Source organism: Chroicocephalus ridibundus, chromosome 2 (assembly GCF_963924245.1).
Source record: "Chroicocephalus ridibundus chromosome 2, bChrRid1.1, whole genome shotgun sequence".
Classification (NCBI taxonomy): domain Eukaryota; kingdom Metazoa; phylum Chordata; class Aves; order Charadriiformes; family Laridae; genus Chroicocephalus; species Chroicocephalus ridibundus.
The window spans coordinates 36,982,868-37,007,466 of record NC_086285.1 but is presented as its reverse complement, the minus strand read 5'-3'; the positions used below and the strand labels follow the sequence as shown (position 1 = coordinate 37,007,466).

Sequence of the window (24,599 nt, the reverse complement as noted above, 5' to 3'; positions counted from 1 at the left end):
CACTATAACATCTTTTCATACCCATAGTCTTATCTTCTCCCAAGTTTTTGTCTTCCCCAGCCTCCTATTTCCCCTGTGTCCCACTCCTCCCCAGAGCTGCAATCACTTCTCCTACACATACTTGCTTTTCTCTCCTGAGCACTGAATGCATCAGTCCCGCAAGCTGGAAGAAGAGGAATTACACCAGGAAGCTTCAAATGGGACACATCTCTCTTCTACCCTGCAGCTGCTGCAGCCCAGGAGTCACATCTGCTCATAACCTAACCTCAGTCCCCTTCCTCGCACCCACCGCCTCACTGGCTTCTCATTGTCCTTCCTCCTATCCAGGTTCCCCAAATGACTTCATTTCCAAATAACCTTCTATAACCCTCTGCTTTGTACAGAATCAAAATAATCTTCGAAGTAAAATGCTTCTTTCAACCCCCACTATACCAAAATATTACGATAAAGGGTTGTGTTAGCCACGCTAATCATCAAAATTTGCCTTGCAAATCATCCCAGACCATGCTAATTTACCTTGCAAGTCATTCCGGATCACGTCATTTACAGCAAAAAAAAAAAAAAACCAAACGTATACTTCTAATTTCCAATTACACAGTCACAGTTTCAATACTGAGCATAGTCAAGCCCCCTTCAGACTCTACCTACAGAAGAAAGGAGACCTGCTCTGGCAGGTGGGTGTCCAGGCAGCACATCACCGAGCCCAGAGTGAAAATGATCTGCGGTACAGCAGAGCACCTCAGCAAACTGCAGCCCTCACAGGCAGTCAGGGTCAGCTCTGATTTGAAACACCGGGATTTCAGCAGAAGACTGGGTGGATTTTTGTTTTGTTGTTCCCCTCCCCCCCCCCTTTATTTCCTTTGTTCTGAATTTGAGTTCAGAATGAAGCAAGATGAACGTTAAGCAACAAAAAAAAATAAAAAAAACCCAAAAATGTACAGCCTTTCTCAACATCTATGGTTACTTCCTCTATAAATCTCTTGAATCCTGAAAGCCCTAATCCCAATTCCCGTTAGATTTTTTTTGCTGCTCTGGAACAGTGGCATTGCACACTTAGACCATCCCTTCTCTTTTGACCTTTAAGCCTTCTCCAGGATACAAGACCCCACTAGGACAACAATATTGATTTAATCAAAGCAGCCCTAACTGCCCAGTATAGATGCCGATAGACTGCCAGAAGAGGTGCTTATGCCTCCCCATCCCTATGAAAGTAGGCTTGTAAAGGCCAATATTCACATATAGGCTATGTTAAGGACCAAGAAGAGTTAGGTGGCAGAATATTTCTCTGGGGGACTGCTGTTGTATGCTCAGTCCACCTTGCGTTCATCATCAGAGTCGCCAGATTACAGCAGTTTTGGGTAAATAATTGCCCTTCTCCTCTGTATATACTCCCTTTGCTCCCCTCGTCTTCCTACAAAAATTAGGATACCCTCAACAGATGTGTCTATCTCGCAGTAATGCACTGTTCACCTAGGGGAGGGGAGGCTGACCTCTTCCTCCCACAGCCCAGATGAAGGCTAACGTCACCTTTTGTCACAAGGCTGCGTTGCAGCCCAGCCGTACAACCGACCTGGGAAGCAGAGCCTGAAGACAGCCAAGATTTCAGGGACTTTCTACTTTCGTCATCTGCAATCCTTTTCAGCGTGTCTTCTTCCCCTCCCACTCAGTTCTGCTTGTCTTTTCCAGAATAGCAGATCTAGTTATTATGCCACATTATATATACTTTTTCTTTTGGTATCAGTATGGGGTTTGTGGTTGGTTGGTTTTTTTAATTGAGGGGCACAATACATGCATGTCTATCATGCATTCAAAAATGACATGTTTCTTGTAACACTTCAGTGCAAAAAATTCTCTCAAAACCAGAAATGGCTGCTGACAGTTCAGAGTGTCCAAGCTTGGTCATGAAGGCCTGTTGCACTGGGAACAATACGGACTCAACAGAAAGCTGCTGGAGAAAGTGGCATCACCATTTATTCCTTCTCGCTGGAAACAGCTACATTCATAAGCAAAGCATTTCCTATCCAAACTGCTAGCACTGTAGCTTTGATATGAATCACAGTAGCCATGCTAGCCCTAACATCCCATGAAGAACCTCAAACCTGCACCCACAGTAGTCGTAACTGGTACAAAAAATGGACATCACTACTTAACGAGCAGGAATCAGCAGAGCAGCTTCTCTGGCTGGATGTGCCTTTTAATTCCTGGCTAAAACGGCTGTGATTTCTGTGCCAGCAACTTCAGGCACGGATGGCACCGGTGGCATTTTGCTACCCCATCCTCGAGGCTTGCAGCAGTCCAAGTAGTTAGGGTCACACAGAAATGACAAAATGGCCAAAGTGTCCCCCAAGCCCGGTTTACGGGGAGGCCGTAAGGGAGCCTCGTGGTTCCAGTTCCACGCAAAGAACAGGAGCGCTGACAGCAGAGGTAAAGGGCAGCACCGAGGTCATGTAGACACAAGCACTGAAAACTGAAACGTTCCCATTTGGATTTGCCTCAAAAGGAAGAATACACCATAAAAGCAGATAAAGCAAACACAAGAAGTCTTTTTCTTTTTTTTTTTTTTTTAAATTTTTTTTTTAATTTTTTCTTCCCCCCTCCTCCTTTCTCCTGTTGGAAATATTTCTGCACAATGCAATGGATTGCTCAGAGACAAGGATAAACCAAAAGCTCTACTACATAGAATTTGAGCACAAAAACTGTTTCTGAGAAGTCTCCTTTTAACCTTTTCCTATTAGGAAAATAGGAAATCTGACATGGAAACATCTATTTTTAATATGAGGGAAAAAATCTACCACAAGGAGGATGAATAAAAATAATCTCGCATTGGATGATTATTTGCATTAATCATTCCAGCTGCATTTTAACTCCAATGCCTGTGCCCAGGACCACAGCAGGTGATAACCTCATGCTCCACGGTGCCACTGTTACACATCTGATTAGTCAATAACCCCCAAAGAGTCATTTTCCGCAAAGCTGCTGAGAAAAATAGAGTTTCCCATCAGATTGCCTATTAGTAAAAGGATCAACCACAAAGGACGTGGGGCTTTTCACGCTGGGAGTGTCGGCATCTTCGCTCCACGCACGCTGAGTAGTAAGGCTGTTAAGAGACTAACAGCTGAGACAAAATAATTTGTTGAAACTTTTGATGTTCATTGGGACTGAGCAGAAGAGAACATGCAAGTGTGATTCTTGGGGTCCGTGCATCTGGTAATCAGAGTTCAGACCCAGCTCCAACCATTATGTCCTACAAAAAACCTGAAGACTGATGGAGACAAGACCGAAATCCAAGTCCTCTCCTGTCTCAGTGTCTGAGGCCCTTATGCACAGAGTCACTTACTCTCCTTCTCTGTAATCCAATGAATATTTGATTCTTTCATCAAACTTTAACAGAAGGAACTGGCACTACATCACTCCAGAATATTCTCTAGCCTAGCAATTAAAAGCATGAAGAATGCAACCAATCTTTCCTGGTCCACGTGAACCTTAATGAAATTCAATCCACAACCACCAAAGTAGAATCCCTTTTTATTAAAGCTTAGACGTGACTTACTTGCTTTTCATGTTTTGGCGTCATCTTCACTGGTTTGTATTAAAATAAAAATCAACCTGAAAAAAAATAAAACAAAACAGACATCAGATTGGCATTTAGTAGTTAGCTGAAGGTCATTATCACTTTTGCTAGACGTTAGTAGACAGTGGAAAGAGTCAGGCTCAGTGCCATATATACCAGAAAATATGCTTGTGTTAACTATATCGAAGAATTCATTCGTTTAAAAAAAAATAAAAACCCCATTTTAGAAACACCGTGTTAGTCCCCTTCCGCGGATATTTGTTGTACGTGACAGTGCAGTGATGCCTGTCCATGTCTGGAAATCAGAGCTTTTCTTTATTGCTCCGAGAGCTGCCCCAGGGCACCCTCCCAAGTGGTCCCTGCAGCCAGCATCCCCCGTGCTCAATCACAGCCCCAGCGGTGCTGCCCCTGCCGCCCCCCCGGGCACAGGTCTGTGTGACTGCGACTGACGTCCAGGAGATGCTAAAGCATCTGAGTCAGCGGAATCAAAAGCCCCTCTCAACCGTTTCTCCGAAACGGAGATAAGCAGAGAGACAAACTGTGTGGATCCTGCAGGATAGAGAAAACTCGGGCTACATTTCACAGCATCCACGGTTTTAAAAGCCTCCCTGTAGGGGAGTGTATAATTAGACCAAATCAAAACATCCCACCTATGTTTTAAACCTGGTTTTTCACTGGAAATCCTGGTAATTCTTTTTAACTACCTCAGCAGCCCCATAAACCAGCGGGTTTGCTCAGGACAGGCACCCACAGAGGAAAAGCAGGGCAGCTTTGTTAATTTGCTAGCTTACATACACATCGCCTGCTCAAAAACAACCACCATGGGAAAAGGATTTGCTATTTGCCTTCCCCCTTTACCTCCACCACACACCACCCGGCCACTGCCAGCAAAGACCTACACGGACCCCCAGCCACAAAAACATCCTGCCGCTTCCTCAGCTTTTAAACATCAGTCTCCTCTTCCCAACAGGAGAGGACCCAAGCAGGATCCCTCCTTCAAGATGCCCCTGCTTACTGCAGGGGGGTTGGACTAGATGACCTCTAAAGGTCCCTTCCAACCCAACACATTCTATGATTCACCCCAGGCGTACGACACCCCGTGGTCAGGGTGGAGCAGGAGAAGCTGAGCAAAACCCTCCCGTGCATCTCTCTGGGCTGGCACCTCGGCCTTGGAAAAAAAAAGGTGGATTTTGCAGCTTTTTTCAGCAATCCTCGGCAGCTGTTGTCAGCAAAGCGTTCACACATGACTAGGAAAGACACATCGCTACCTTTTTGGAGGTGGTTTGCTAAGGTTTAGTGACACAGAGCTTGGAGCAGCTCTTGTTATTATACACCTATATATTTAGGTCAAGCCCAGCTAAGGACTCCTGGAAACCCCACCCCTGCCCAATGCCTCTTCGAAACACACCTAACTTCCAAATTACAACTCCACCTATTTTAATAAAAAAGAGCACAAAGACAACCACGCGTGTATTTCTTTGACCAGGAAATTATTTTGGAACAAACACATCTTTGACAAATTTCTACAGGATCAGCGATACCAAAAATAGGATACTCTGTCTCCAAGCAGAGATGTCCATACACGGGACTTCAGACATCCTGAACAGTGCCATCAGTACGGTTCCCGTCTCCATCAAGATAAGGCCACCATTTCACTTCTGTAGCTAGGATGGCACTGATAAAAGCATAGAGGAATATTGAAAAACACACTCCCAATAAATTTTCTTTTTTTTTTTTTTTTTTACTTAATATATTTATGCCTGATGGGCATATACGCTCTGGGCTGAAGGTGCAGAAGACACCTCGGACGCTTCTTGCTGCAGGGGATCAGCAGCTCTGTAAGCTTGGGGGGGGGGGGGGGGGAGGGCAAGAATTTGGCTCATCAGTTGTAACTGCTGCTAATATAGAGGTACCTTTGGAGCTTCCCTTTTGGGGGAGATAAATGGCTTTTACCTACCAGAGAGAGCGCAAGCCCACACCACTGAAAACACCGTGCAGGGCTTGGGCTGTTAGGATTCTGCCAGCTATCTGTCCCCATTGGGCGCAGTTGTAAGCCTATCTATATAGTTTCGGTGTTCCCCCCCCTCACTCCCTGCCTCATTCTGCTCTGGTTGAACGTGTTGTGTTTATTTTAAAAATGGCATTTCAATAATTTATTCCCCCCCCTCCCCCAGTTCTTCATTCTATCATATTCTGCAGCTTCTTTCTCTCCTCTCTTTTAACTGATTTAAAGTAAGAGATTATGCAAGCCCAAAATACCTCATTCCTGATGCTGCTGGTGAATGACAAGGCTGCAGTAACACATTGCATTTTGTCATCTGTTTTTCTAATGACCAAGTTACATGCTGGTGCAGGTTAGAAAGATCAGTTTAAACTCCAAACAGCCCTGGCAATTTTAAATATTTAATGACTAAAATGAATATTTCAGCACAAAAACCTGACCTAAAATATTTAAAATATATTGTTTTCTCATTAAGTAACTTAAAAAAAAAACCCAACCAAAAAAACCCAAAAAAACCCCAAAACGAAATGCAAGCCCACCAAAACTACCTTTTCCACTGACTCCAGCAAGCCCAAGATCACCCCAGTCACCGCAGTGGCTGCAGCCACTTGCAAACATACTAAATGCAGTATTCCGTCTGGCAGAAAGACCTACATTTTGTGACTTCTTTAACACATGCAGAAGCCAGTGAAGCAGAACAGTTCAACTGTCTGCTTAAGAAGATGCCGTTTTATCTTTAGAAAAACCCTACCCAAAATACCGGTGACGGAGAAAAGCAGCCTTCAGAAGACAAGCAGAAGGTTGCTGGTCTTTTTACTCTTAAAAAAAATAAATAAAATTCCATTGACAGAGAAGTGAACCAGTGCTGGGAAAAAGAATCAAAAAAGGCAGTGGTAGATCTGTAGTTTTGATAAGATGCTTTCTACTGAGACTAGGAAAAAGCCCCGTCGCTTTGATAATAGATCAGAAGCAGAACGAAAACTTACTCAGTCTGAAGACTTTTTTTTATTATTAGTTTCATATACTTAATATAACACCTGTTCCTTGCAGTACATGTTTCTGACAGCTCTTAATTGCATAACCAACAAAACCACCAGGGAACAGCTCCACAACTGCCAACAACAACAACCCAAAGCGAAAAGATTACGTAGGATGACTTGCCATACTTCCTGTAGCCTTAAAAAAAAAAATGGGGGGAGGAAACAACCAAATCCAAGTACTGCGGTGCTTTTCTTAGGCATAAGAGAAAGATACTATTAAGTACTATGTTTTATTTCATATTTCAGAGTTTATTTTATATTTTAACACCTAAATTGAAACAGATTATTTAACATTACTAGGAGTATATCTTTTTATCATGCAAATGGACTGCTCTTAAAGGAGGAAGTAACTTCTCCCCTACATTCCCAAACTGAAAGACGAAAAGTCAAGCGGTATCACAGACAAAACCCATGACAACTTGCTGTAACAACAGCACAAACAAACACGAGCCCTCCCAGACACCCCACCAATCGCTGTGTTTAGTTGCACTGAAATTTGATGATTTCCCTCATTGCTGGGCAGCGGCCTACGCGATGTCCTTGTCTGCTCCGGGAGCACTCACAGATTCCACGTGGCCAGAGTTTCCCCTCAAGCAATAAAAGTTGATCTGCAGCTCAAGAATTATCCATGCACCCGCCTTTGGTCATTTCTAAACATACAGCTAAACAACCACCTTTGAGCTTTAATGGGGAAAGAGTGATTTATTTTTAGAGCTTAGTGATGATTGAAAGTCCTATCCAGTCACAAGCAAAGTCCTCAGCTGCACTTTCAAGGTTGTTCCCATCATCAGTATCAAATGAAACTTTCGTTCAGGCCTTCAATGTGACCAAGAGAGAGAGAGATCACAAACCTCTAAATACTTGAACGTCTTCCCTGCATTTTGTTTTGCTTAGCTTAACACTCATTTAAAAAAAAAAGTTATAAGAATTTTAATCTACAGCCTGTAGAAAGTTCAGCTGCATCGGTACACATAGTTCACTGATGCAGAACACGCCTCCATGCACCCGACTGCACCACGTTCCTGAAGGGCAAGCCATCCATATGGATTTCCAAGGAAAATACACATGCAGGGGGCAACTGTGGGAGAGGGACGATGTGAAGAATAGAGCTGTACTAAAACAAGATGCTAGATCTAGAGAGTTTAAAAAAAAAAAAGGACTATCATAAAATCAATAATCCCATACTAGAACATTAGTACTTAGATTTGGGATAGGATAATGCAAATTTTCTTTGGGGAGCATTTATTGTATTTGCAGGAGCCTCAGGTTCTAGACTAATTCTGAAAGGTCAGTCACTGGCAGGGAAAGTCACTGCTGGGGAAAGAGCATCTCCTGCAACTCCTGCACGGAGCAAAGGAACCAAGAGACACCTGTGCCACCGCTGCTGCAAGTGAGCAGGAAATGGAGGAGCTAAATCCCCACTGCGTACTAACTCACAGCTAGCAAGAAGCACGGATGAAATATTATTACAGGTTGCAAATGAAAGGATTACAAGTGGCAGAAAGCAATGTTAACTTGTTTATGGAACAAAACTGCCTGAAATCATAAGACCAGCCATACTGTATATATCAATGGAATGGTCCATCTAGTCCAGTAGTGACTTAGAGGGTGACTCATACTGGAACTGCAGAGTATAAAAAACAGGCAACATTTTGAGCACTTATTCCCCAGTTTTGAAGAAAATAACGTGAAGACTATACATAGGTAGCATACATTTATACATATAAAACATACCATTCTGTGATGCCAAACTGACCACATCATAACATAGCCTGGCATTTACAGGAATTGGGTACATGGCCATCACGGAACTCCTGCTCTTGTTGATAGGAAAAATCTTATTCAAATGCTGTTCCCCAAAGCAGGGACTTCCACTCAAGCCAGAGTAATTCAGCCTCAGTATAAACAGATGCCTTCTACATCACCTGGTCCACCTTAACACCTGGGGTCAGCAAATCACAATAAGGGTCTGCTCGTCAACAGTGAAAAAAAAATATGAAAGACATCAGCATTTTCGTCTAAGCTCTGCACAGCACTCAGGTGGTCTGCAGACTGCTCACTGAAGCCAACAAAATAAAGCACGCCTCAAGCAAATCCATCTCACTTTCCAGGCTCAAGGTACCCATGCCATCGGTGTTGTATTGCAGCAGCAGCAGAATTGCTTTGTTGCTGAGCAGGAAACAAGCACACCCTTTGAATTGCCTTTACAGGAACAAGAGCTTTCCAAACCACTGTCAGAATTCACACAACCCTTCCCTCCAACCACAGCGCTATGTAGAAACTCACTGCCAAAAATCATGCCTTTGCAGCTGCAGGTGATATTCTGACTTCAGCCACCACTGCCAAGATGCTTAGGTAACTACTCTCTTCCTACAGGATTTCACACCATTTGGTTGCTAAATGCTTGTTTATGGCCACCAGGTACAAGACATCTCCTCTATAAACACTCTGTTACCATTTTTCCCCCCAGTCAGCCATGCCCTTGTGTTGCAATCTTCCTAGCTATTAAAATCAGTTTTATCAAGAGAATGAATTTGGTCCATTTAAAAAAAAAAAAAAAACCAAAGCACAACAAATACACAGCACAAACCTATCAAAGAAATCTTCATTCATTTCAGAGAAACCTGAGAATCAAAAAATTAACCAAACATACGAACTCCCCTCTCCCCTCCACAATAAATACATTACTTGGATTACAGTGTCGAGTATGAATCACAGATTTCCAGTTACAGTGGTATTATACCACACTTGGAATTGCCTCAAGTTAATACCATGTTGCAGGACAGCAGGATGACTCACAGGCCAAACCTCTTTGAAATCTCTAAAAGCCTAAAGATAAACAAGGAAGAAGTACTAAGAAATCCATTCACAGCAGGAGAGAGGATCAGATAGGGGTTTTTTTGGGTTTCTTTTTGGTTTTTTTCCCCTCCAGTCTCAAATTGCAGACGTATACTCAACCAAAGGACTTCACGTATATTCTGCAGTTTCGGTGGGTTGCTGATGCCAGAGCAGCTATTACTTTGGTCTTCCTCGCATCAGAAAATACCAGTAAGGCTAACACTAGCAGCTTGGGCTTTTAGGCAATGGCTAGAAAACGGTAATTGCGGATCAAGACACTGAAAGAACAGTACATGCTGGTCTTCGTCATGGTAATTATTTATTACTCAGGGCTGACGCTTGCCACAGCTTCTGCAGACAACCTGGGGACCCCTCAAAAGTCTGACGCAGCTCCGGCTCCTGCGTTCTCCAGGCAGCCTGTCAAGCTGGTCTGCCACATGAGCCTGCTTTTGCTACTCTTTCCAAATATTACAGTGTATAATAGGTAGCTTAAACTACACTAAATGATTTCCTACCATGAATAATTGCAGGTTTTGTTGCTAGGGCATTTTCAGAAGGCTGACAAAAAGATGAGGCAGCCTTTAAAGGGAAGCACTGGTGACCTCCAAGGTGAAGTCCCAGTAAGCATGCTTGCTCCAGAGAACTTCTGAGATCCCTTGAGCTAGGAGAAACCAATTTCAGAAGCAGCAGCAACCTCAGCAATCTGGCAAATTCAATCACCTTTCAACTACAGCCGTACTCAACTTGGAAAATACTGGATAAGCACGAGACTTCTTACAGATACGTACACAAACAGGGCACACCACTGGCAGTAAAAATACATTTGAAAACAAAAGGGAAAGAAGCAAGTAATTTCCAGGCTAAAACCACTTGCTGACATAGTACCCAAGTACTCTCCAAGTCAAAGTTCTGTTCGGTCACAAAAGTGACGAGTGAAGACGCACATGTTGTGCGCGCACAAGCCATACGCAGATCTCATTAGATACACCAACGAGAGCCGGCAGTGCAAAAATCGCCCACAGACAGATAAGCCACCCCTAGATATTTTTATATGATGACAGTTACACACAACACATCAGACAGCCGTTACTTTTACAAGGTGGATTACAAACCAAGAAGAAAGGATTTGTAAATAGAGACTTTAGTATCAGCATTTCAGAACACCGATTAAAATCCTAAGGAAAATCTTAAATGCTGCTTCTGAAGGAGAAGCATTTATGTTCAGAGGGTGTATGTTTTTCTTTCTTCCAAAACTTTGTGTTTCTTACAGGAATTGAGTATTTCATTGCATTAAATCAAATTAAGTTGCCCTAAAAACATGATCTTCCCCAAGGTATCTCTCTGCAATAAATAACTTTTACTTATCACGGGAAGAGAAGGGCTGATGGCAGCTGCATCTCTGCTGCTGAGTAAGCACAGCAAAAGTCAGCAAATGCCGTGCAGCCTTATTGCACCATTTCTCTCTCAGTCTCTCAAATGCAGAGGCTGACATCACCCGACCCTTTCCTTCCCAACTCACCCCACCAACATTTCGAGTCACATGCCAGAAATTTCTCATTTTTATTTTTTTTTTGCTCATTTCAAACTCTTTCAATTTATGATACGATTTTTCTCTGCTGCTTGAATTGCCGTTACTTAGCACTGCGCGGTTTAGCTTGGCTTTCTTCCTGCTGCGGATTTCCTTATTCTACCCAAAACAGCTATTTTTGGTGACGTGCCACCTGGTCCCATCTAGGAAGCACCGGTGCTTGGTCTTGTACCGAGAGGGGAAAGTGAAGCAAAAGAGATAGTCTTGGCCATAACCACAGAATTAGAAGTCCCAGTCTCATGATGTGCATCTGAGGAGATGGCTGGGAAAGACCGAGCACCGATACAGTCAAAAATGAAATGAATAGTTAAGTAATAATGTCCTGAGACAGATCGATCCTCAACAGTCTCTATAACTGCACCTCAAACAGTGCGGAAGACAGAAAATACTGCAGTCAACACAGCGCGCTCACCAAGCGTTTTCATAGAATACCAGGTTGGAAGCGACCTCAAGGATCATCTGGTCCATCCTATCCTGGCAAAGGCACAGTGCAGACAAGACGGCCCAGCACCCTGTCCAGATGAATCTTAAAAGTGTCCAGTAATGGTAAATCCACCACTTCCCTGGGGAGATTAGTCCAATGGCTGATTGTTCTCGTTGTGAAAAGTTTTTCTCTTGTGCCCAACCAGAGTTTCCCCAGGAGCAACTTGTACCCACTGCCCCTTGTCTTTTCCATGTGACTCCTTGTAAAAATGGAGTCTCCATCTTCTTTGAAGCCACTCTTTAAATACTGAACATGGTGATAAGGTCTCCCCTAAGCCTTCTTTTCTCAAGGCTGAACAAACTCAAAACCCCATTTTGATCAACTCTGTTCAAACTGAGTCGTGTTTCGTGGGTCTTTTAAGTTGACCAAGCCCATGAGGGATCATTACAATGGTCCAGCTGGATCAGGTGTCCAGTCCAGTCTCTCACACAAAGGCAATTCACTCTTCAGGTTCTCTTCCCCTGAAGAATGCATCAGATTTCCCATCATTACTACAACATGTTAATCTGTGTAGCTGCACCCATATATTGGACTAGTTCATGAGTTGCATCTATCAACAGCTTAATTACCATTTAAGAAGGCATTAACAGTGAATTCAACTGGGCAGCTTGCTTGTTCAACGGGCTTTGTTCTCTTTCTGAGCTTGCCTGTGACAGTGGCATGAAAACAATATTTTGGAAGTAAATAGCTTCTAAATTAAAGCAGACAATTCTGAGAAACAAACAGCATTTGGCAGGAGGAACTTTCCATGAGACTGACCAATAAGACAATCAGACTGAAAATCAGTGATTTATCCATATCCCTTGGATTTTCTACTTCTCGTTTCTTTTGTGCTCACTAAACATTAAGATGTGATTTTGGTTACTTTCACTCCAATTATGGACCCCCACTGCTGCACCATAACTTCATAAGACTGGCATCAGTCCTTGGCCAATTCTCAGCACAGGAGGTAGTTTGCTGGTATGGAAAACTCCTTTCAGAAGTTGTGAGAGAACAGCAGGAGATGTGACAAACACACAAAAATGCGAGGAAGAAAAGAAAAGCAGCACTTGGGTTTGACTGCTCTGCCCTCACAGCCAAGTCAAAAGAGACGCCGGCCAGCCTGGAACAAACACTGGCTCAAGGTCAAGCAGTAAGAGGAGCTAAAGTAGAAAACTTCATGCCTGCAGGACAAATACAGCCCACAGCTCGCTTTCCCAGTGCCCAAACCCACGTGATATTTTTCCAACAATGAATTCAAGAAGACCACTAAGTGGCCTGAAGAACTATTTCTAACTTCAGCAGGAGAAAGACTTCCCACTCACGGAGCAGGCCTAATGAACAGAATGCACAGATTTAAATTCATTATAAACCTGGTCAGTTCACATTGTATTACAAGCCTATAGGAAAACAATGGACCGAGATGAAACTGGTTTGTGTTGTTTAAGTAAGGCTTATTGCAGGTTTACTTAAATGTTTACTTGAGGCAAAAAAAAAAAAAAAAGGCACAATGCAGTCTTTAAACAGAATGTCAACTTGCATAGCCACGCCTTTAGCTAAACCAGTTGAAACCTACACATTACATATGGATGTATTTGAAATCCTACTTTGTGGTCCTACAGGCAAATCCATAATAAATGTCTATCATTTGTCTGCTGGGACCTGACAACCACCAAGAGATGTTCTCCAGCTCTACCGTTTTGCAGAAACACAACGATGCTGCAGGGACAATGGCTTTCCAGCCCAGGGCTACACACCCATCTCAGAACCAAACTGCAATCAAGGCAACACAGAGAAATGAGCGTCCCAGGTGAGGCAGGAGCAGAAGGTACCAGTTACCGCACATCCCCCGCGGCTGGAAACCCACAGAAGAAAGCCTCACTGCCGGTATCCAGCCTACGTGGTCACTGCCGGTAACTTTTCTGCAGAACTGATGCAATTGGGTTTCTACAGCCAATGGGGATGGAAGCAACCATTACTGGCAATGTGTTCCACTTTATAGGTGAGTTTCAAATCCTACAGCACTTTATATACAGGCAACTGCTTTACATACTTGGAAAGCACTCTATAAACATAGTGTTGTCCTTGACATGGTCTGTTTTATTGGTCTAGCAGGAGAACAGGAAGGAGAATGGTTGTCATCTTGCTCCAAAACAACACAGTTTTTGGAGCTGTAAGAGCTAGCTATTAACTGACTGCTGAAAACCAGAATTTTATCTGTATTAAAGAAAGAATAAGGCTGTTTGAGGTTATCTAGTCTGAAAAGTTATCTAGTCTCTATCTGAAAGTTATCTATCTGAAAGTTATCTAGTCTAGCTGAGCTTATGGGGAAAAGACAGTGCTCCTTAGAATTAAGCTTTACTAGAAGTCTAGTCAATGGGTAATCATTTACACCAAACCAAATTATTTTCCGCACTGCCAACAGACATATTTCAGATGCCTAGGACAAGTCAATTACCACCCAAGGTTAGAGGGACGGAAGCTCTAGTGATCCTCAGGTGGACAAAAGTAATTCTGCAGTGTTCAGAAACACACTAGTGGTCATCACTATCATGGTCCAAGAGCAAGGCAAGACAGTGCTGTAAGCAGAGATGGTGCCTTTTATGACAGATTACAAGTATAGTTGAGAAAAGAAATGAGCTCTCAGGTTCACAAGCCCTTCTTCAATAAACTTCAGGGGCTGTACATCCCAAAGCTGTATTTTTTTCCAAGAAGACTCGTTACTCTTATTAAAAGATATTTAACATGCAAAACTTGCCTTGGAAAGAGATCTCTCGCTCTGAAGAGCCTAGAAGGATTGGAAGAATCATTGCTTATACCCATTTCCTACAGTACAGCATACTATTTTTCAAACCTTGTATTTAAATTCAAATATATAATGGCAAAAAGAAGGTAAAAATCTGTATGTTGACTGAAGCCTGAGGAGTACCTTTATGTTTTCTTAAAAATAGTCCACAGTACTCCAAATTCTCTTTACAGTTACCTTGCATTAGTTAGAAGGCTTGGTGCAGGTACTGAAGGGTAGCTTTCCCGAGAAAGTCAAGATGCCTCCTTTGCAAACTGACCTGAACCATTAACACCTACTTACCAGGGTTTGCATTAAATCCCTGCGATTCATCTGTGCAAAGCTCACTGGGAGACCCCAGCTGGGGGAGAATCTTGCATCTCTACTTTAAGATTTAGCCTTGGACTACACATCTAGTCTAGACAACCTTTTCCTGGCCAGCAGGTCAATCAGATCTTCCTTCCAAATCTACCTGCAATGATGAGTGAAATAGCAGTCAGGAAGCTTCCTTGCAGACAAGCAGATTAGGAAGGCTTCGCTTCTGTGCAAGTAATTATGTATTTCAAACAGTTCTTCATAAAATCCCCAAGGGGACATTCTGGCTACAAACCCGCTCTAATTCTTGGATCTTACTGCCCAAACCAAATTTCGTGCCCTGAGAGGTGGAGAGACTGTTTAAGCCAGCCACCTGGCCGCCCTCCCCATCACCTTCACAGGAACCCCCACCTTCATCTCCCCCAGAGACAGGGAGACAAGGGGTTTTATCTCATCTGGAATGAGTGATTTGCCTTCCTGTCACCCCAACAACCCTTTTGATTCAACTCCAAATAGTCATACCTCAACCAGTCTTCACCCTGAGCAGACAGACGTTACGAATGCTACGTAGTCATGAGTTCTTGGGGAGCAGACCAACTGGTGTCACAGCTATTAAACGCTGGTCTGGTTGTTTCACATGTCTGAAGACATGTGAGGGTATTCTTGGGCCATGTTCCTCTACGCCATGAAAAACAAGGCTACTACATTTAGCTGTTCTCAAAGCAAGCATGATTGCAATGACACGCTGCGCCAATGTGACTATTTATACATGCGAATGCCCAGCATGTCATAGGCTCTGGCATTATCAAAATGCCCTCCAGTGCCCGAGACTCACAGCTATTTCCCTTCTCCCTGTAAACACTCTACTTACCACCCTGCCTTTTCATGCCTCATTAATAGAAATTCATTTCTTCTGGGAAAAGGCACATCACTCTTGGGAAAACAAAGCCTTCCCCCTCTGGGGAGACAGCTGAAGATCTCATTAAAACGGATACTGAAGTTATGACTAATTTAAAACCACACATCACCATTATGCAATTAAGCCAATGAGGCTATTAGAAGGCACAAAGTTATAACCCGGTGACTGTTGTACACATGGAGCAAGGTAGGTGAGCAGATAGGGCTTCCCTGAGGGAAAGGTGGGGCAGGAACCTGAACTTGAAGGATGTGTTGGCAGCGCACACACACACACGGAGGTCAGGGCATATTACTCATTGTCAGCTTCAAAGTAAAACAGATGCTTTGTTGCAGGAGCAACACATCCATTTTGCTTTGAGGCATGGCATACCTATAAGTGAGTTTATCCTCATAGACAACTCTGGTAGAGAGTAAAGGGACAGGAAGAAGTAATTTTCTTAAGCCACAAATCCTTTAAATACCAAGAAACATTAAAGCAGGCGTGGAAAGCAAACGGCATTCTCTCTCTCTCTTTTTTTTTTTTTTTTTTTTTTTTTTTTTTTTACAGTCAAGAGTTACTGGAGAGAAGATCCATAACAAAGACATCATTGGTTTATTTGTTTTTAAACAAATGTAACTCAATGGTATGCATCCTCCTGAACAACTCTGTGGCAACCAACAACGTCAATCACGGGAAGATGCTGGAGCAAAGGGAAACTCCTTTCAAACTGATCAACTCCTTCCTTTTGGGCCAGGCCCATAGGTTGATGACGAGTTGTAAAGGCTTTTGCAGGGTTCATATGTATCGATCAATTCCTGTGGTACTGGGAGACATTTTGAAATAACTCCTGCTGCAGCATCAGCAAGGCAGCATGTATATAATATTCCCAACAAAGTCCAAAAGGAAACTGGTTTCTGGTCCCAGAAGCCCCAAAGGCATTTAAGGATTCTATGAAGACATATCACTAATTAGACCTCAAGAAGAGAAATACTATTTTGAAGTTCTCCAAGTCAGAAGAGGATCATTTGGAGGAATACAGTGGGAAATGCAGGACCATCTGCAATTATGTTATTGGATTACGTTTTGCTAAATCTCCCACTGATCCTATCCTGAAGAAATCTGGACAAATAGGATTCAGATAGCTAAACAAAAGCATTCAGTGTCTTTGTGGATGCTCGCAAGGTGTCCTACTTACTCTGCAACTGCTGCCCAAGAAGAAGGTGGATCAACTGTAGGTCATGTGTCATGATGCCAACCTCATACAGATGTCCTGGATCCCCTTGGACAGCCCCCTTGACAGGCACTGGTCACCCGCATCCAGGCAACCAACGCACGCCCAAGCTGTACTGCACAGAGATTTAGCAAGGAATGCTACAAATAAACAGATCTAGAGCCAAAATACGATGCCTCAGACTTGCGCATGTAGTTCCCTGTAGTCAACAGGCAGCTACAGCATGATTTGCTTCTCTGTCCCAAGAGTTATCCTGCCAAGAAGCCAAGAAATTCCTGTAGGACACATAGCTGCCTGTTCCTCTTAGTATTTTTAGTATCAGAAGAACAAAAAAGTTTTTTTTTTTTGAGATAATAAAAAGATACAAACATTTAACAAGGAAAAAGAAAAAAAACCCACAATATCTTAAATTAATCAGATCTCTTCTACTTCTCTACTTACAAAAGCCAAAAGCGTACTAGACACCAGATGCATGGAAATAAGATCCACATGATACATTGCAGAGATATGATACACCTAATTTGTCACCTGTCCCGTCCTACCTACTCACTCCCAGGAAGCAAGGAACACCTCCAGCAGTCCATGCTGCTGAGCAAATGCTCGCAGCCTTTTTACTTTGGGATTTGTTGTTGGGGTTTTTGTTGTTTTGTTTTTTTTAAATCAGCCTGCCAGATAAGTGTTTCCTTCTTTCCTGTGGAGAAGTTAAAAAAATTGTATTAGAAGAGCAGAGAAAGGTTCTGTTGCCTGAAATGATGGTGATGGAACAAAAATTGATTAACATAGTGCTTCAAGACTGATTCAGCCCTTCATAGCCAGAAGGGCCCAACTTCTGTATCAATATTCTCGACAGCATCTTTCGCTCCCCAGTACCAGGGAGAGGGGAACACCACACCGAAGCACGTTTGGTACCAGCAGGTGCAGCCCCTCGGGCCAAAGGGAGCACTGCTCTCCACCGAGGGGATGGAGGGGAGCACCAAGGAGAGGTGCTCTAGGGTAACTTACCTAGGAACAGATGCAGGAAGCTTCAAATTACTGACTGCCACGACCCTCTCTGGGTGGGAAAAGCTATTTTGTAAAAGATTCACGTGCAGCAGCAGCAGTATGAGCTCTGCAAAAAAAATTCTGGGAATGTAGCCTTCACCCTTAGGATGCTCTGGTCCTCATCCATTCATTGCTCCTACCCTACATCAGTCACATCACCCGTCCTGGCGAGATGGTGGCGGTTTGCCCAGAGATGCCACATCACAACATGTTTATCAACTGCTGGCTTGATTTAATGCTCCACCTCCTCTTACGCCTGAGAATTACTCAGCTTAACCCAAATCCCCAGCACGTTTTGCTCCGTGCGGTACTGTGCTCAGGAAGGGAAATCCCGGGACACTCAGAGCCTGCAGCACAGCATGGCTCATGTCCGACCCGCGATGCATCTACACTAAAAGCATGGCAGCAAGCACAGAGGAAGCTTAAGCAGCTACAGCAGGGCTGGTGAAAGGTGCTGCCTTGAGAATAGCTGTTCTTCAGGAGCCAAGGTGGAAAAACACGTCCGAAAACAACTCTGAAACGTATGAAAAGATGATAGGGTTTGAAGGGTAAAGGCAGTGTTTACCCAGCTCTGCCTGCAAGGCAGGGAACGAGGGAAAAACCAGAGAAGTGGAAGTCCATTCAGATAGGATCTGGGTGATACTTCATGAAACACAGCAACACAGAGTCGGGATGCTACTCCAGCTTTCTACACGGCTACCCCTGACTGACTGTACCATAAACATATCTTGAAAGAAAAAAAGGAAAAAAACAAAGCAAACAAAACAAAACAACCCCCCCCACCAAACCTGCATCATGCAAATAAATTACTGTCTTTTTCAAATATAAAAACTATTGCAGCAGATTCAATCACAAAACAGCTAATTTTAGGAAAGAGCACCTGCAAGCTGGCAACTGCTGTTTGTTTTGCAATGGTATTAGAAGCACAAATCCTTAATCCCAGTAGCTCAGCTGATAGCAGTTAACCGCGGTTAAAGTACAGAGACATAAATGAAAGAGGAACCATGACACCAATATAATTTATAATGGATTTGACATTCACATGAACATTTGAAGGTACTTGATTAAGCAATTATTTCTGTCTATGTTCACAAATAGCGCCTCTAGGACCAAGAACTGCCTTTTTGCCTATATTTGCACAGCTCCTACCGTGGGGCAAAAGTAACTGGATGAGGCTTCTAGGTGCAACTGGCTTTTAATTACACTATATCATTGGAGTGATTATGCTGTTAGGACCTTCGCAATAATATTTTTCAGAATGTTTTTCTACTTTAAAAAAAACTTAAATGTAATTATTTTGCAAATAAAATTTAAAATTATAGTAATCAAAGCTTACATGTGTTATAAGACCTTAAAAGTACGTGAATATGGGCGTGGTGCACCAATGCAAGTTCTTTAAATTGAAATCCATTATAACGTAAATACTTCTTAGATTCAATATAAAATACACATAAGAACCAAGACACCTCTGGATTTCAAGTCAAGCATTATAAACATAGCATAATACCCTAGGCTGAAGTAGGCATAAATATTATTTTCATCTTCTACACAAAGAAAACATCAGTATTTCCATTTTTCTAACGGGAGTCCAGTTTGTGTTGTTCAGTAAAGCTCTGCCTTGCATTACTTTTGGTTTCAGTTTTCCCTAGCAGGAATAGGAAGCCCATCCTCTTCACTTGAGCTACTTCCTGTCAACGTGAGAAGCAGAGTGGAAAATTAAAACCCAAACTGCTGTTTTCCCTGGGCAATGGGTGATATGGGCACGTGCCAGGTGGAACCTCCAAAGAGACCTCCGAAGGCACCCGAGCTGGCCAGACCTCGATCCTCAGCAGCCTGGCTCCACACCTCCGCCTGCCTTTACCTTCTCACCACCGCTTGCAGAATTAGGCAATATTTACCTAAAATTGCCACATCCTGGAAGGAAGGGGCTGTGGGAACACCCAGCCCACGGGGCTGATCCGATGGCGACTGTGTGTCTCCACGGGGCGATCCCAGCGGGTGGGTACCAGACGAGAAGCTAAGACGGGCGTTTCGAGGAAGAGCACGGGCAGCTGCCTGCATCCCTCTCTGCCTAGTTCCAGTCTGCAGCCCAAGGCAACGCCAGCAACACAATCACTGGAGCTTTCCTTTGGTTTATAAATCAATTAGTTTTAAGCACATAGTGTGTTTTCATACGCTTTCCTCATATGCAGGCCCAAAATGCTCAGGCTGCTTAATTTAAATAACACATTTAAAAATGAATTTAAAAATAATTAATCAATTTTAAAGTAATTAATGAATTTAGAAATACTAATAAGGCAGCCTCCTGGCTAACAAAAAAGGCCAAGTGTAATGTATTTAGTGGCATAATTTTATATCAGATACATTATATGATATGCATTATATATTTATATATTATACACAATGATATGCATGATTATATAGTGTATATAGGTAATAACACGTTGTACACAGATGCAGAGCTTTCGCATATGCATAGAAAGGTCACCGTTGCCAAAGGTGACGGGACCTGCTTCAGCAAAACAAAAAGCCTTCGTTCAAAACACGATTAGTAATTATTTAAACCCAAGCTTCTCACCGCCCGGCGTTAATCATTACCAAGGGCCGTCCTTTACACGGCTGTAAATCCCAGCGGAGACCGGGGGGATAAAGACACTTTAAAAGGCAGGGAGGAATGCTGATGCCGGCAGCTCCGCACTGGGTCTCGCTGCTCGTACCTCGGCTTTGCGAGCCGCCACCCTAAACCCCGGGTTACCTTACCGAGCTCACGCACCGTCACCCAGAGCAGGGCGGCCCCACGCCCGCCCGCGCCGCCGGTTGCGGACAACACGCACACAGCCCGGGTAACCCCGCCACGGGCGACCGGTGGGCAGTGCCCGGGCCGGGCCGGGCCGGGCCAAGCCAGGCACCCGCCGCCGCGTCCCCACTTACCGCCCGCTGCCGCCGCCGCCGCCGCCGCCGCGCACAACCCCCACGCCGCTCTCGCCGTCGCCCATAGGCCGGGAGGAGGCGGTGCGTCACCAGCGGTGGGCGGGGTCACACCCCTCGCCCCGCCCGCCGCCGCCTCCGCCCCGCCCGCCGCCCCCCCCCGCGCGCGGAGTGCCCGGGAGACCCAGGGTGCGGGGAGGGGTAAAGGGAGGCGGTACCGAGGGGGAAGCGGGGGGGGATCGGCGGTGAGGTGGGGCTGGGGGGAGCGCCTCGGCCCGAGCCGGGCCTCTGCGCGGGGTCCCGGGTGATTTTACCGGGGGCTGCTTCGTTTTTAAGCCCCGTGTTTTCGCTCCGCCTGAACGCGGGAAACCCGGCGGTGCGAAGAACGGCTTTCCTCCAAAAAAAAGAGAGTTGTTTTTAGGAGGCTTTTAGTTAAGGGGAAAACCGGGGGAAAAAAAGAGAGAAATTAAGAATGATAAATCCAATTAATTAATTAATTAGATTTTTCATTATTATTTAAAAATAATTTTTAGAATTATTTATTTTTTTAAAAATAGAAGCTCTCCTGAAGGCTTATTTTCAGCTTTACTTGATTTCTCAGGCACTCAAAATACTACTCTTTTTTTTTTCCTTACTGTTTTATTTATTTATTTTTTTTATTTTATTTTACCTACATCACACCCTTGATCGCTAGATGTTAAAGTTCCAGGAGGGATTTGCAACACATGATCAACATTGTGGGTCAGCGCTTGGGGCTGATCTTAGAAATAGCATGGTAACTTTGTACGCCATATCTCTGGAACCTCAGATTCCTGGGTTTTTGGAATCTGGCCTCTGAAAAGGAACTTAACGAGCTCGGGGAAACCATTTGTCTGTGAGAATGCTTGTCTCTTGCTGCGGAGGCTGTTCTTGTGTGCTGGAATTGTTCTAAGAGGAACAAATAAAAGCGCTTTAGGAAATATCCACTAATGAGAGTGGAAGGAAAAGAGTTAATTTTCTCTTACAAGAAGTAGTAAGGGTTTCTGCTTCTGAAGACCTTGAATGATCTTTACTTATCTATGTACTGGTAAAAAATCACCAAAGAATCTGAGCAACTTCTATTTTAAAAAAGAGGAATCATTTGAATACTATTATACGTATTTACTTCATTTCTTAATACTGAAAAGCTTAGAATCTTTTCTTTTCTTCATCTTCTTATGCAAATAATGGGATGATTTTCCATACAAGATATTAAAATATGAAGGAAGTTCTGGGATAAAAATTCTGCTAAAAGAAAATAATAATTATTAGTTTGTCTTGAGTACCCCAAAACTTTCATCTGATAAGAGCCCTTAAGCAAAACTCTACAGAGACCTGTAGAGATCAATACGAACAACAACTTATTTGTAATGACAAGAGATTGTAATGACAAGAATTACAGGCGTGTTACACAAGGTGTCTGCATCAGCCTTTTTCCCAAAAGATTTGCCACTTTTGGCGATGGTGGTTCAGCATCACCGGCAGCGGAGACCCCGTGTGAGCGCAGACAGGGCTCCAAGCAGCTGCTGGCATCTGGCCTGTAAAGTTGTATAGAGACCGTTTTTGTGGTAGGATGGTGAAAGCACCGAGGCTGGGCATCAATTTTTTTGCTGTTTTCGTCAGATCCTGTGCTCTGAGCAACCACCCCGTCCGAGAAACAATTCACAAAGAAAGGCCAGTGTAGAAAAGACCAGAGTGAGAAAGGAAGAACGAGGCTCACCAGCAATTAAATAGTTCTCCGTGGGATTGTTAATATAAACTCGTTTTCAGAAATCAGATCTCTAGCATAATAAAAATTATTATCAATGAGATTTATACATCTCTCTCAGTTATCTCTGCATAAATGTGAAATCATGCTACCTCTAAGCCACACAATTTAGCCAGCAAAACATCATTACCAGATATAGTTAAATTTAGCAAACAGAGGCTGTATAGGTAAGTGTTCTTAATGAGAAAGGAAAGAACTATGGCAGGGGATGATTTTTTGTTTCAGAGAAGGTCTGTTCAAACTTGAAAACTGCTTGTTTATAGGATTTAAACCCTTAATTCATTTTCCAGGCTTTTTTTGTTCTGTCCCACTTCAGTTTCCTTCTGAATTACCTCCTTCTATAAAGACACCGCGTGCAAATATTTTCCAGGAAAGAGTGGAGGCTGGAAGACATTGGACCTTACTAAGATGACTGTTTGCGGCGAGCAGCAGAACAAACATGTGAATGATGCTCCTATATGAATAGGAAGGAAGAAAAGTTCCATAGGAAAGCTTGCATCAAAAGGACTGGATGCTGATCATCACAACATCCACCTTTCATGGTTCTGAAGTGTAAGATCTGTCCAAGACCTCCTTGATGAATTTCCTCAAAAGGGTGGTGTATTTTTTCCATAGCCTAGTTTGGTCAATGCACCCAGTTTTTGCTAGCATACACAAAATTTTCCTAATCTCAGTCATCTTAATTGCTGTGTCCTATTTTGTGTTCTGTTCTCCATTTATTCATGGGTGACGGAGGCTGTATGCTCCAACTCCTTTCCCTTCTTCCTTCTGCCAGCAAAGCAAGCTCTCAGTTTGCCTTGAGGTGTGTAACACTGTCTGGTGAGAGACCCGGAGGAACGTGCCGGTTATTGCTTAGAGCATCTACCACTGGACCTACTGGAAATAGCTATCAGCTCAACAGCAAGATTCAGGATTAATGCAGCCACTAAATAAAAAATAAAAAAAAGAAAATATAGCATCCTAGGAAAACAACAGGAAAGACTGAGGAAGCAGAAGAAAAATAGGCAGGGGAAAAAGACCAAAGGACTGGAAAAAGGGGGTTAATATACTGAGGAAAGGGCTAGAAATCGGAGGCAAGGGGGAGTTTTATAAAACTGATGTTGCCCATTTAGTTTTGTTGTCAGCTGAAAATTTGCAGAGAGGAAGTTCCTGTGCATTTTCTGTGAAGTTCTCATGCTATTTTTGTCCAGCTTGTTTCACGCCGGTGGCATTGTGTCCTGACATGATGTCCAAGAACGCATTTGCATCATGTTTTTTTGGAAGCCTTTCATGGGGTGCCGCCGTAGTGCTGGTATGAACCATGGGGCCTGCTGCTGGCGTTGGCCGACCCACTGGTCTGAGGGGACTTCTTCATCTACACCAAGAACTTGGCTCTAAACGCTGTGATAAACTAATTGCTCTTCAGGGAGTTAGCAAAGAATAAGGTGTTTTCTCCATGTTTCAGCCAAAAAAAGGGGGACTTTGTTCCACAACAGCGCTCTCTTAATATTTTCACTGCAATAATTTATTGGGGCCTACAGGAAAGCTGGGGAGGGGCTGTTTGCAAGGGCATGTAGCGATAGGATGAGGGGCACTGGTTTTAAACTAGAGCAGGGGAGGTTTAGATTAGACATTAGGAAGAAATTCTTTACAATGAGGGTGGTGAGACACTGGAACAGGTTGCCCAGAGAGGTGGTGGAGGCGCCATCCCTGGAGACATTCAAGGCCAGGCTTGATGAGGCTCTGAGCAACCTGATCTAGTTAAAGATGTCCCTGCTTACTGCAAGGGGGTTGGACTAGATGACCTTTGAAGGTCCCTTCCAGCCCAACACATTCGATGATTCTATCTATGATTATTCTGCTATCATGACATACTTCAGATTAAACCTGCCACAGCTATGGCCATCCATTTACTGGGAAGGGCAAACTTGAGTGGGCGTCTGCGTTAGCATTTTGTTTCAGACCAGGATAATTTTTGTGGAGCAGCCGCAGAAGAGGCAGAAGAAAGGTTTCACCTGAAATGTAACCAAAAGCTGCACTCCAGCCACATATGGAGCCAACCTGGAAGAAACCCTCCAGGGCACGCAGAGGGTGAAAATCAGGTCCTCCACACAAGCTGGTTTCCACTGCACAG

General features: G+C 43.7%; 1 protein-coding gene across 1 annotated transcript in view; it reads right to left on the bottom strand.

Moving 5' to 3' along the window:
- SNX10 (sorting nexin 10) overlaps nt 1-19,898 on the bottom strand; it is a 36,837-nt gene extending 16,939 nt beyond the window's left edge. The window contains exons 1-2 of the mRNA XM_063325055.1: nt 19,671-19,898; nt 3,551-3,606 (exon numbers count right to left, since the gene is read on the bottom strand). Of these exons, the coding sequence (XP_063181125.1) occupies nt 3,551-3,574 (24 nt within the window). The 5' untranslated portion in view covers nt 3,575-3,606; nt 19,671-19,898. The remainder of the gene's footprint in view (nt 1-3,550; nt 3,607-19,670) is intronic.
- Nucleotides 19,899-24,599: the final 4,701 nt, after the last annotated feature.